The sequence below is a fragment of the Somniosus microcephalus genome, unplaced genomic scaffold (genome assembly GCF_052327205.1).
Source record: "Somniosus microcephalus isolate GS21.2 unplaced genomic scaffold, FLI_Smic_1.0 unresolved_chr3, whole genome shotgun sequence".
Taxonomy (NCBI): Eukaryota; Metazoa; Chordata; class Chondrichthyes; order Squaliformes; family Somniosidae; genus Somniosus; species Somniosus microcephalus.
The window spans coordinates 21,065,036-21,078,557 of NW_028225181.1; the positions used below are offsets into that span (position 1 = coordinate 21,065,036).

Consider the following 13,522-nt stretch of genomic DNA (forward strand, 5'->3'; position numbering starts at 1 on the left):
ATGGGACGCAGGTCTGTACCTGCGATTCCCCCGCACGGTGATGGGACGCGGGTCCGTACCTGCGATTCCCCCGCACGGTGATGGGACGCGGGTGCGTAGCTGCGATTCCCCCGCACGGTGATGGGACACGGGTCTGCACCTGAACACAGGCCCCATAGGCAGTGAATCCCAGCTCTAACACCCCACAGACAGGCAGGGACAGAACACAGGCCCCAGGGACACTGAATCCCAGCTCTGACACCCCACAGACAGGCAGGGCCTGAACACAAGCCCCAGGGACACTGAATCCCAGCTCTGACACCCCACAGACAGGCAGGGCCTGAACACAAGCCCCAGGGACACTGAATCCCAGCTCTGACACCCCACAGACAGGCAGGGCCTGAACACAAGCCCCAGGGACACTGAATCCCAGCTCTGACACTCCACAGACAGGCAGGGCCTGAACACAGGCCCCAGGGACACTGAATCCCAGCTCTGACACCCCACAGACAGGCAGGGCCTGAACGCAGGCCCCAGGGACACTGAATCCCAGCTCTGACACCCCACAGACAGGCAGGGCCTGAACGCAGGCCCCAGGGACACTGAATCCCAGCTCTGACACCCCACAGACAGGCAGGGCCTGAACACAGGCCCCAGGGACACTGAATCCCAGCTCTGACACCCCACAGACAGGCAGGGCCTGAACACATGCCCCAGAGACACTTAATCCCAGCTCTGACACCCCACAGACAGGCAGGGCCTGAACACAGGCCCCAGGGACACTGAATCCCAGCTCTGACACCCTACAGACAGGATGGGCCTGAACATAGGCCCCAGGGACACTGAATCCCAGCTCTGACACCCCACAGACAGGCAGGGCCTGAACACAGGCCCCAGGGACACTGAATCCCAGCTCTGACACCCTACAGACAGGATGGGCCTGAACATAGGCCCCAGGGACACTGAATCACAGCTCTGACACCCCACAGACAGTCGGGGCCTGAACACAGGCCCCAGGGACGCTGAATCCCAGCTCTGACACCCCACAGACAGACAGGGCCTGAACACAGACCCCAGGGGCGCTGAATCCCAGCTCTGACACCCTACAGACAGGATGGGCCTGAACATAGGCCCCAGGGGCGCTGAATCCCAGCTCTGACACCCCACAGACAGTCGGGGCCTGAACACAGGCCCCAGGGACGCTGAATCCCAGCTCTGACACCCCACAGACAGACAGGGCCTGAACACAGACCCCAGGGGCGCTGAATCCCAGCTCTGACACCCTACAGACAGGATGGGCCTGAACATAGGCCCCAGGGGCGCTGAATCCCAGCTCTGACACCCCACAGACAGACAGGGCCTGAACACAGGCCCCAGGGACACTGAGCCCCAGCTCTGACCCCCCACAAACAGACAGGGCCTGGATGGAGGTCTCAGAAAAGGCTTTGTTTTGTACATCACAGGTGAAGGCAGGAAGGGCAGCAAAGACCAACTGAGGCCATGTTACAAGCACCACTGATTTATATCTTTCTGTGCAGTGGGTGTCAAAAGGTTTTGAAACAGGAAATACACGGAGGCTCTGAACCTCCCACGGTGACATTTATAATAAGAGTTCAGTTTCTGATTCCCCACGGGCTCCTAGTCTGATGTTTACAGCAAATGGGGCTTCAGTTCCCCTCCTGACGTCATCACGCTCCAATGGCGCTCACTCCGAAGAGTTGAAAGGTTAAGACCAGTTGATCATAAGGCGGCCATTTTGAAACCCGGGCCTGTTGGTCAAGTAGAAGAAGCTGGATTTGTTCGTCAAGTGCAGTTCCTCGGCCACTAGTGGGCAGTCTGGGCCACGGATCTCATTACTGACATGGGTTTGGCGAGTTTATCATCCCTGGTTGGACGGCACAGTTTTTGGCTGTTGACCTCTCAATATTGACAGTGACAGTTTGTCAAATCCAGTCAATAGTGGGGTTGAACACTCTGAGGGGGTTTTGGAGGGTCTAGACGGATGGCGGTGGGTGGACTGGACTGGGATAGACTGATGAATGTTGAAGTGGGAGTGAATGGGAAGGGGTTTGATCCATTTGGATTCTGTACAATGAGAGTGAATGGGAAGGGGTTTGGTCCATTGGGATTGTGTGCAATGGGAGTGAATGGGAAGGGGTATGGATCCATTGGGATTGTGTGCAATGGGAGTGAATGGGAAAGGGTTTGGATCCATTGGGATTGTGTACAATGGGAGTGAATGGGAAAGGGTTTGGATCCAAAGGGATTGCGTACAATGGGAGCGAATGGGAAGGGGTTTGGATCCATATGGATTGTGTACAATGGGAGTGAATGGGAAGGGGTTTGATCCGTTGGGATTGCGTACAATGGGAGTAAATGGGAAGGGGTTTGATCTGTAGGGATTGCGTACAATGGGGGTGAATGGAAAGGGGTTTGGGTCCATTGGGATTGTGTACAATGGGAGTGAATGGGAAGGGGTTTGGTCCATTGGGATTCTGTACAATGAGAGTGAATGGGAAGGGGTTTGGGTCAATTGGGATTCTGTACAATGGGAGTGAATAGGAAGGGGTTCTGTCCATTGCGATTGGGTACAATGGGAGTGAACGGGAAGGGGTTTGGATCCATTGGGATTGCGTACAATGGGAGTGAATGGGAAGGGGTTTGCACAATTGGGATTGCGTACAATGGGAGTGAATGGGAAGGGGTTTGGTCCGAAGGGATTCTGTACAATGGGAGTGAATGGGAAGGGGGTTGGTCCATTGTGATTGGGTACAATGGGAGTGAATGGGAAGGATTTGGGTCCATTGGGATTGCGTACAATGGGAGTGAACGAAAAGGGGTTTGGTCCATTGGGATTGCGTACAATGGGAGTGAATAGGAAGGGGTTTGATCCGTTGGGATTGGGTACAATGGGAGTGAATGGGAAGGGATCTGATCCATTGGGATTGTGTACAATGGGAGTGAACGGGAAGGGGTTTGATCCATTGGGATTCTGTACAATGGGAGTGAACGGGAAGGGGTTTGGATCCATTGGGATTGTGTACAATGGGAGTGAATGGGAAGGGATCGGATCCATTGGGATTGCATACAATGGGAGTGAATGGGAAGGGGTTTGATCCATTGGGATTCTGTACAATGGGAGTGAACGGGAAGGGGTTTGGATCCATTGGGATTGTGTACAATGGGAGTGAATGGGAAGGGATCGGATCCATTGGGATTGCGTACAATGGGAGTGAATGGGAAGAGGTTTGATCCATTGGGATTCTGTACAATGGGAGTGAACGGGAAGGGGTTTGGATCCATTGGGATTGCGTACAATGGGAGTGAATGGGAAGGGTTTTGATCCATTGGGATTATGTACAATGGGAGTGAATGGGAAGGATTTGGGTCCATTGGGATTTTGTACACTGGGAGTGACTGGGAAGGGGATTGGGTCCATTGGGATTTTGTACAATGTGAGTGAATGGGAAGGGGTTTGATCCATTGGGATTGCGTACAATGGGCGTGAATGGGAAGGGGTTTGGGTCCATTGGGATTGTGTGCAATGGGAGTGAATGGGAAAGGGTTTGGATCCATTGGGATTGTGTACAATGGGAGTGAATGGGAAAGGGTTTGGATCCATAGGGATTGCGTACAATGGGAGCGAATGGGAAGGGGTTTGGATCCATATGGATTGTGTACAATGGGAGTGAATGGGATGGGGTTTGATCCGTTGGGATTGCGTACAATGGGAGTAAATGCGAAAGGGTTTGATCCATAGGGATTGCCTACAATGGGAGTGAATGGAAAGGGGTTTGGGTCCATTGGGATTGTGTACAATAGGAGTGAATGGGAAGGGGTTTGGTCCATTGGGATTCTGTACATTGGGAGTGAATGGGAAGGGGTTTGGGTCCATTGGGATTCTGTACAATGGAAGTGAATAGGAAGGGGTTGGGTCCATTGGTATTGGGTACAATGGGAATGAATGGGAAGGGGTTTGGATAATTGGGATTGCGTACAATGGGAGTGAATGGGAAGGGGTTTGGTCCGTTGGGATTCTGTACAATGGGAGTGCATGGGAAGGGGTTTGGTCCATTGTGATTGGGTACAATGGGAGTGAATGGGAAGGGGCTGGGTCCATTGGGATTCTGTACAATGGGAATGAATGGGAAGGGGTTTGGGTCCTTTGGGATTCTGTACAATGAGAGTGAATGGGAAGGGGTTTGGATCCATTGGGATTGTGTACAATGGGAGTGAATGGGAAGGGGTTAGGTCCATTGGTATTCTGTACAATGGGAATGAATGGGAAGGGGTTTGGGTCCTTTGGGATTCTGTACAATGGGAGTGAATGGGAAGGGGTTTGGATCCATTAGGATTCTGTACAATGGGAGTGAATGGGAAGGGGTTGGTTCCACTGGGATTGCGTATGGTGCGAGTGAATGGGAAGGGGTTTAGATCCATTGGGATTCTGTACAATGCGAGTGAATGGGAAGGGGTTGGGTCCATTGAGATTCTGTACAATTGGAATGAATGGGAAGGGGTTTGGATCCATTGGGATTCTGTACAATGGGAGTAAATAGGAAGCGGTTGGGTCAATTGGGATTCTGTACAATGGGAGTGAATGGGAAAGGGTTTGGGTCCATTGGGATTCTGTACAATGGGAGTGAATGGGAAGGGGTTTGGATCCATTGGTATTCTGTAAATGGGAGTGAATAGGAAGGGGTTGGGTCCATTGGGATTGCATACAACGGGAGTGAATGGGAAGGGGTTTGGGCAATTGGGATTGCGTACAATGGGAGTGAATGGAAAGGGGTTTGGTCCATTTGGATTGGGTACAATGGGAGTGAATGTGAAGGATTCGGGTCCATTGAGATTGCGTACAATGGGAGTGAACGGGAAGGGTTTTGGTCCATTGGGATTGGGTACAATGGGAGTGAACGGGAAGGAGTTTGGTCAATTGGGATTGCGTACAATGGGAGTGAATGGGAAGGGGTTTGAGCCGTTGGGATGGGGTACAATGGGAGTGAATGTGAAGGGATCTGATCCATTGGGATTGTGTACAATGGGAGTGAACGGGAAGGGGTTTGATCCATTGGGATTCTGTACAATGGGAGTGAACGGGAAGGAATTTGGATCCATTGGGATTACGTACAATGGGAGTGAATGGGAAGGGATCTAATCCATTGGGATTGCATGCAATGGGAGTGAATGGGAAGAGGTTTGATCCATTGGGATTCTGTGCAATGGGAGTGAACAGGAAGGGGTTTGGATCCATTGGGATTGCGTACAATGGGAGTGAAAGGGAAGGGGTTTGGGTCCATTGGGATTTTGTACAATGGGAGTGTATGGGAAGGGGTTTGGATCCATTGGTATTGCGTACAATGGGAGTGAATGGGAAGGGGATTGATCCATTGGGATTCTGTACAATGGAAGTGAATGGGAAGGGGTTTAGTTCCATTGGGATTCTGAACAATGGGAGTGAATGGAAAGGGGTTTGGATCCATTTGGATTCTATACAATGGAAGTGAATGGGAAGGTGTTTAGTTCCATTGGGATTCTGTACAATGGGAGTGAATGGGAAGGGGTTTGGTCCATTGGGATTGCATACAATGGGAGTGAATGGGAAGGGGTTTGGATCCATTGGGATTGCGTACAATGGGAGTGAATGGGAAGGGTTTTGGATCCATTGGGATTGCGTACAATGGGAGTGAATGGGAAGGGGTTTGGGTCCATTGGGATTGCGTACAATGGGAGTGAATGGGAGGGGATTGGGATCCATTGGGATTGCGTACAATGGGAATGAATGGGAAGGGGTTTGGTCCTTTGGGATTGCATACAATGGGAGTGAATGGGAAGGGTTTTGGGTCCATTGGGATTGGGTACAATGGGAGTGAATGGGAAGGGTTTTGGATCCATTGGGATTGCGTTCAATAGGAGTGAATGGGAATGGTTTTGGGTCCATTGGGATTCTGTACAATGGAAGTGAATGGGAAGGGGTTTGGGCAATTGGGATTGCGTACAATGGGAGTGAATGGAAAGGGGTTTGGTCCATTTGGATTGGGTACAATGGGAGTGAATGTGAAGGATTCGGGTCCATTGAGATTGCGTACAATGGGAGTGAACGGGAAGGGTTTTGGTCCATTGGGATTGGGTACAATGGGAGTGAACGGGAAGGAGTTTGGTCAATTGGGATTGCGTACAATGGGAGTGAATGGGAAGGGGTTTGAGCCGTTGGGATGGGGTACAATGGGAGTGAATGTGAAGGGATCTGATCCATTGGGATTGTGTACAATGGGAGTGAACGGGAAGGGGTTTGATCCATTGGGATTCTGTACAATGGGAGTGAACGGGAAGGAATTTGGATCCATTGGGATTACGTACAATGGGAGTGAATGGGAAGGGATCTAATCCATTGGGATTGCATGCAATGGGAGTGAATGGGAAGAGGTTTGATCCATTGGGATTCTGTGCAATGGGAGTGAACAGGAAGGGGTTTGGATCCATTGGGATTGCGTACAATGGGAGTGAAAGGGAAGGGGTTTGGGTCCATTGGGATTTTGTACAATGGGAGTGTATGGGAAGAGGTTTGGATCCATTGGTATTGCGTACAATGGGAGTGAATGGGAAGGGGATTGATCCATTGGGATTCTGTACAATGGAAGTGAATGGGAAGGGGTTTAGTTCCATTGGGATTCTGAACAATGGGAGTGAATGGAAAGGGGTTTGGATCCATTTGGATTCTATACAATGGAAGTGAATGGGAAGGTGTTTAGTTCCATTGGGATTCTGTACAATGGGAGTGAATGGAAAGGGGTTTGGTCCATTGGGATTGCATACAATGGGAGTGAATGGGAAGGGGTTTGGATCCATTGGGATTGCGTACAATGGGAGTGAATGGGAAGGGTTTTGGATCCATTGGGATTGCGTACAATGGGAGTGAATGGGAAGGGGTTTGGGTCCATTGGGATTGCGTACAATGGGAGTGAATGGGAGGGGATTGGGATCCATTGGGATTGCGTACAATGGGAATGAATGGGAAGGGGTTTGGTCCTTTGGGATTGCATACAATGGGAGTGAATGGGAAGGGTTTTGGGTCCATTGGGATTGGGTACAATGGGAGTGAATGGGAAGGGTTTTGGATCCATTGGGATTGCGTTCAATAGGAGTGAATGGGAATGGTTTTGGGTCCATTGGGATTCTGTACAATGGGAGTGAATGGGAAGGGGTTTGGATCCATTGTGATTGCATACAATGGGCGTGAATGGGAAGGGGTTTGGATCCATTGGGATTGCGTACAATGGGCATAAATGGGAAGGGGTTGGGTCCATTGGGATTCTGAACAATGGGGGTGAATGGGAAGGGGTTTGGTCCATTGGGATTCTGTAAAATGGGAATGAATGGGAAGGGGTTTGGGTCCTTTGGGATTCTGTACAATGGGAGTGAATGGGAAGGGGTTTGGATCCATTGGGATTCTGTACAATGGGAGTGAATGGGAAGGGTTTGGGTCCATTGGGATTCTGTACAATGGGCGTGAATGGGAAGGGGTCTAGGTCCATTGGGATTCTGTACAATGGGAGTGAATGGGAAGGGGTTTGGATCCATTGGGATTCTGTAAATGGGAGTGAATAGGAAGGGGTTGGGTCCATTGGGATTGCATACAATGGGAGTGAATGGGAAGGGGTTTGGACAATTGGGATTGTGTAAAATTGGAGTGAATGGGAAGGGGTTTGGTCCATTTGGATTGGATACAATGGGAGTGAACGGGAAGGGGTTTCGTCCATTGGGATTGGATACAATGGGAGTGAATGGGAAGGAGTTTGGTCCATTGGGATTTCGTACAATGGGAATGAATGGGAAGGGGTTTGATCCATTGGGATTGCGTACAATGGGAGTGAACGGGAAGGGGTTTGATCCATTGGGATTCTGTACAATGGGAGTGAACGGGAAGGAGTTTGCTTCCATTGGGATTGCGTACAATGGGAGTGAACGGGAAGGAGTTTGCTTCCATTGGGATTGTTTACAATAGGAGTGAATGGGAAGAGGTTTGGATCCATTGGGATTCTGTACAATGGAAGTGAATGGGAAGGTGTTTAGTTCCATTGGGATTCTGTACAATGGGAGTGTATGGGAAGGGGTTTGGATCCATTGGTATTGCGTACAATGGGAGTGAATGGGAAGGGGATTGATCCATTGGGATTCTGTACAATGGAAGTGAATGGGAAGGGGTTTAGTTCCATTGGGATTCTGAACAATGGGAGTGAATGGAAAGGGGTTTGGATCCATTTGGATTCTATACAATGGAAGTGAATGGGAAGGTGTTTAGTTCCATTGGGATTCTGTACAATGGGAGTGAATGGAAAGGGGTTTGGTCCATTGGGATTGCATACAATGGGAGTGAATGGGAAGGGGTTTGGGTCCATTGGGATTGCGTACAATGGGAGTGAATGGGAAGGGTTTTGGATCCATTGGGATTGCGTACAATGGGAGTGAATGGGAAGGGGTTTGGGTCCATTGGGATTGCGTACAATGGGAGTGAATGGGAAGGGATTTGGATCCATTGGGATTGCGTACAATGGGAATGAATGGGAAGGGGTTTGGTCCTTTGGGATTGCATACAATGGGAGTGAATGGGAAGGGTTCTGGGTCCATTGGGATTGGGTACAATGGGAGTGAATGGGAAGGGTTTTGGATCCATTGGGATTGCGTTCAATAGGAGTGAATGGGAATGGTTTTGGGTCCATTGGGATTCTGTACAATGGGAGTGAATGGGAAGGGGTTTGGATCCATTGGGATTGCATACAATGGGCGTGAATGGGAAGGGGTTTGGATCCATTGGGATTGCGTACAATGGGCATGAATGGGAAGGGGTTGGGTCCATTGGGATTCTGAACAATGGGGGTGAATGGGAAGGGGTTTGGTCCATTGGGACTCTGTAAAATGGGAATGAATGGGAAGGGGTTTGGGTCCTTTGGGATTCTGTACAATGGGAGTGAATGGGAAGGGGTTTGGATCCATTGGGATTCTGTACAATGGGAGTGAATAGGAAGGGGTTTGGGTCCATTGGGATTCTGTACAATGGGAGTGAATGGGAAAGGGTTTGGGTCCATTGAGGTTCTGTAGAATGGGAGTGAATAGGAAGGGGTTGGTTCCATTGGGATTGCGTATGGTGCGAGTGAATGGGAATGGGTTTGGATCCATTGGGATTCTGTACAATGGGAGTGAATGGGAAGGGTTTGGGTCCATTGGGATTCTGTACAATGGGATTGAATAGGAAGGGGTTGGGTCCATTGGGATTCTGTACAATGGGCGTGAATGGGAAGGGGTTTGGGTCCATTGGGATTCTGTACAATGGGAGTGAATGGGAAGGGGTTTGGATCCATTGGGATTCTGTAAATGGGAGTGAATAGGAAGGGGTTGGGTCCATTGGGATTGCATACAATGGGAGTGAATGGGAAGGGGTTTGGACAATTGGGATTGTGTAAAATTGGAGTGAATGGGAAGGGGTTTGGTCCATTTGGTTTGGGTACAATGGGAGTGAACGGGAAGGGGTTTCGTCCATCGGGATTGGATACAATGGGAGTGAACGGGAAGGAGTTTGGTCCATTGGGATTTCGTACAATGGGAATGAATGGGAAGGGGTTTGATCCATTGGGATTGCGTACAATGGGAGTGAACGGGAAGGGGTTTGATCCATTGGGATTCTGTACAATGGGAGTGAACGGGAAGGAGTTTGCTTCCATTGGGATTGCGTACAATGGGAGTGAACGGGAAGGAGTTTGCTTCCATTGGGATTGTTTACAATAGGAGTGAATGGGAAGAGGTTTGGATCCATTGGGATTCTGTACAATGGAAGTGAATGGGAAGGTGTTTAGTTCCATTGGGATTCTGTACAATGGGAGTGAATGGGAAGGGGTTTGGTCCATTGGGATTGCGTACAATGGGAGTGAATGGGAAGGGATTTTGGTCCATTGTGATTTTGTACAATGGGAGTGATTGGGAAGGGGTTTGGATCCATTGGAATTCTGTACAATGGAAGTGAATGGGAAGGTGTTTACTTCCATTGGGATTCTGTACAATGGGAGTGAATGGGAAGGGGTTTGGTCCATTGGGATTGCATACAATGGGAGTGAATGGGAAGGGTTTTGGGTCCAATGGGATTGTGTACAATGGGAGCGAATGGGAAGGGTTTTGGATCCATTGGGATTGCGTACAATGGGAGTGAATGGGAAGGGTTTTCGGTCCATTGGGATTCTGTTCAATGGGAGTGAATGGGAATGGTTTTGGTCCATTGGGATTCTGTACAATGGGAGTGAATGGGAAGGGGTTTGGATCCATTGGGATTGCGTACAATTGAAGTGAATGGGACGGGGTTGGGTCCATTGAGGTTCTGTACAATGGGAGTGAATGGGAAGGGTTTGGGTCCATTGGGATTCTGTACAATGGGAGTGAATAGGAAGTGGTTGGGTCCATTGGGATTCTGTACAATGGGAATGAATGGGAAGGGGTTTGGGTCCATTGGGATTCTGTACAATGGGATTGAATGGGAAGGGGTTTGGATCCATTGGGATTCTGTACAATGGGAGTGAATAGGAAGGGGTTGGATCCATTGGGATTCTGTACAATGGGAGTGAATAGGAAGGGGTTGGGTCCATTGGGATTGCGTACGGTGTGAGTGAATGGGAAGGGCTTTGGGTCCATTGGGATTTTGTACAATGGGATTGAATGGGAAGGGGTTTGGATCCATTGGGATTCTGTACAATGGGAGTGAATTGGAAGGGGTTTGGATCCATTGGGATTCTGTACAATGGGAATGAATGGGAAGGGTTTTGGGTCCATTGGGATTCTGTACAATGGGAGTGAATGGGAAGGGGTTTGGGTCCATTGGGATTCTGTACAATGGGAGTGAATGGGAAGGGGTTTGGGTCCATTGGGATTCTGTACAATGGGGGTGAATGGGAAGGTGTTTGGGTCCATTGGGATTCTGTACAATGGGAGTGAATGGGAAGGGTTTTGGATCCATTGGGATTCTGTACAATGGGAGTGAATAGGAAGGGGTTGGGTCCATTGGGATTGCGTATGGTGCGAGTGAATGGGAAGGGCTTTGGGTCCATTGGTATTTTGTACAATGGGAGTGAATGGGAACGGGTTTGGATCCATAGGGATTCTGTACAATGGGAGTGAATCGGAAGGGGTTTGGATCCATTGGGATTCTGTACAATGAGAATGAATGGGAAGGGGTTTGGGTCCATTGGGATTCTGTACAATGGGAGTGAATGGGAAGGGGTTTGGGTCCATTGGGATTCTGTACAATGGGAGTGAATGGGAAGGGGTTTGGATCCATTGGGATTCTGTACAATGGGAGTGAATGGGAAGGGGTTTGGGTCTATTGGGATTCTGTACAATGGGAGTGAATGGGAAGGGGTTTGGGTCCATTGGGATTCTGTACAATGGGAGTGAATGGAAAGGGGTTTGGGTCCATTGGGATTCTGTACAATGGGAGTGAATGGGAAGGGGTTTGGGTCCATTGGGATTCTGTACAATTGGAGTGAATGGGAAGGGGTTTGGGTCCATTGGGATTCTGTACAATGGGAGTGAATGGGAAGGGGTTTGGATCCATTGGGATTGCGTACAATGGGAGTGAACAGGAAGAGGTTTGGTTCCATTGGGATTGCGTACAATGGGAGTGAACAGGAAGAGGTTTGGTTCCATTGGGATTGCGTACAATGGGAGTGAATGGGAAGGGGTTTGGGGGGCAGTGATCGGAAATGGAGGTGCTCACTAAATGCTGTCTTCCTTCACTCCGACGTTTGACCCATTCTCGGCGCTCCCAATCCTCTTTGGCCCTCGCTCGTTCATCTCCTGCATCGGTGGGCTCTGACCCTCGTTCCCGCCACTGGCGGGGGCAGCGACAGGCCGACCCCTGCGCCCTTTGATCCACGTGCTGTTCCTGCTCTTCTTGCGGCTCTTGCTGGAGTTGGCGCTCATCCACCTCTCCTTGGTCTCCTCCGAGAGGACCGCGTGCTTGGCCCGGAAGGTGTTGCGGAATCCCTCGGTGCTGAAGTAGTAGACCAGGGGGTCCAGACAGCAGTTGGCGCAGGTCAGGAGCATGGCGATTTGCAGCACCCAGCGGGTGTCGGCCCGCAGGCGCGGGGAGCTGGCGCTGGGCCTGGCCTTGAGGAAGGTGTAGAGCACCAGCACCACGTTGTAGGGCAGGAAGCAGACGACGAAGATGGCCACGTTGACCAGCAGCAGGCGGATGGTCTTGCTCCGCTTCTGGGGCGCCGCGGTCTCGGCTCGGCTCAGGGCCCGCAGGATGCGGCCCAAGCAGTACAGCACGGTGGCCAGTGGCAGCAGGAAGCCCAGGAAGAACTGGCACAGCACCAGGGGCAGTATCTCGTGCTTCCAGGCGCTGCGGGAGAAGCTCTCGAAGCAGCGCACCTCCACCGCGCCGTCGGCGCCCCAGCACCGACTGGTGTCGTGCGCCAGAGCCACGGGGATGCTGCACAGGACGATGACTGCCCAGACGGCCCCGCACGCCCACCTGGCCATCTTGGGCCGGCGCAGGTGGCGCGACCTCAGCGGGTAGACCAGGGCCAGAAAGCGGTCCACATTGATGCAAACCAGGAAGAGGCAGCTGCCGTACATGTTGATCTGGAAGAGGGAGCCGGCAATCTGGCACGGCACGTCCCCAAAGGGCCAGATGTCTATCGCGTAGTAGTAGATGCGGAGGGGCAGGGCCAGGGTGAAGAGGAGGTCACAGATGGCCAGGTTGACCATGTAGATGACCGTATTGTTGTTGAACTTGAAGTAGCGCAGGAAAACCCAGAGCGCGGTGCTGTTGAGGGACAACCCCAGGAGGAAGACCAGGCTGTGCCAGACCAGGTGCAGCCGGTGGACCTTGTCGTGGTCCTTGCAGTCGGCGAGCGGCTCAGTCACGTTCGCGTAGAGGGCAGACCCGTCTCCATCCATCTTGGCTCTTGGCTCTTCCTTCCCTCCAAACTCTTCCACCTGCACAAACACAAAGGGTCGAGGGGGGCGGGGGTGGGGGGGGATTCCCCGAAAACAAGCTCTCTGCCAACGCGCACACAATCGGGCTTCACATGGGAGGCCAGGGTTTCCCTCTTTCCTAATCCGGCCACCTTTCCCACTCTCCGCCAGGCGAAGACGGAAACTGCGCCTTGACCTCGGCTCAAAACGTTCAAATTGACAGCCGGGCTCGCGAAGCCTCTTTGGCCGAGCAGAGTCGATCGGGTCCAGGGCTGTGGTTCCTCTCGGCTGTCGATGAATGCGGGGCCCGTGTGTCAAAGAGACTGAGATGGGCTGCGGGGGGTCTTAGAATGTTGGAACAGTGCAGGGCGGAGATCCAAGCTCAAAACAGAAACTGGACACTCTGTCCATCCGAATCTGTAAAACAAAAAGAGATGGGTTTTAGAGTATTGCTCAGAATTCTCTCTCTCTCTCTGTCTCTCTCTCTCTCTGTCTCTCTCTCTCTCTTTCTCTCTGTCTCTGCCTCTGTCTCTCTCTCTCTCTGTCTCTCTCTGTCTCTTATTCTCTCTCTCTCCCT

General features: G+C 51.2%; 1 protein-coding gene across 1 annotated transcript in view; it reads right to left on the reverse strand.

The window, feature by feature from the left end:
* Positions 1-1,482: 1,482 nt before the first annotated feature.
* LOC147091288 (lysophosphatidic acid receptor 5-like) overlaps positions 1,483-13,522 on the reverse strand; it is a 61,822-nt gene continuing 49,782 nt past the window's right edge. The window contains exon 2 of the mRNA XM_085976711.1: positions 1,483-13,362. Coding sequence (XP_085832837.1) covers positions 11,737-12,927 — 1,191 coding nt within the window. The 5' untranslated portion in view covers positions 12,928-13,362 and the 3' untranslated portion in view covers positions 1,483-11,736. The remainder of the gene's footprint in view (positions 13,363-13,522) is intronic.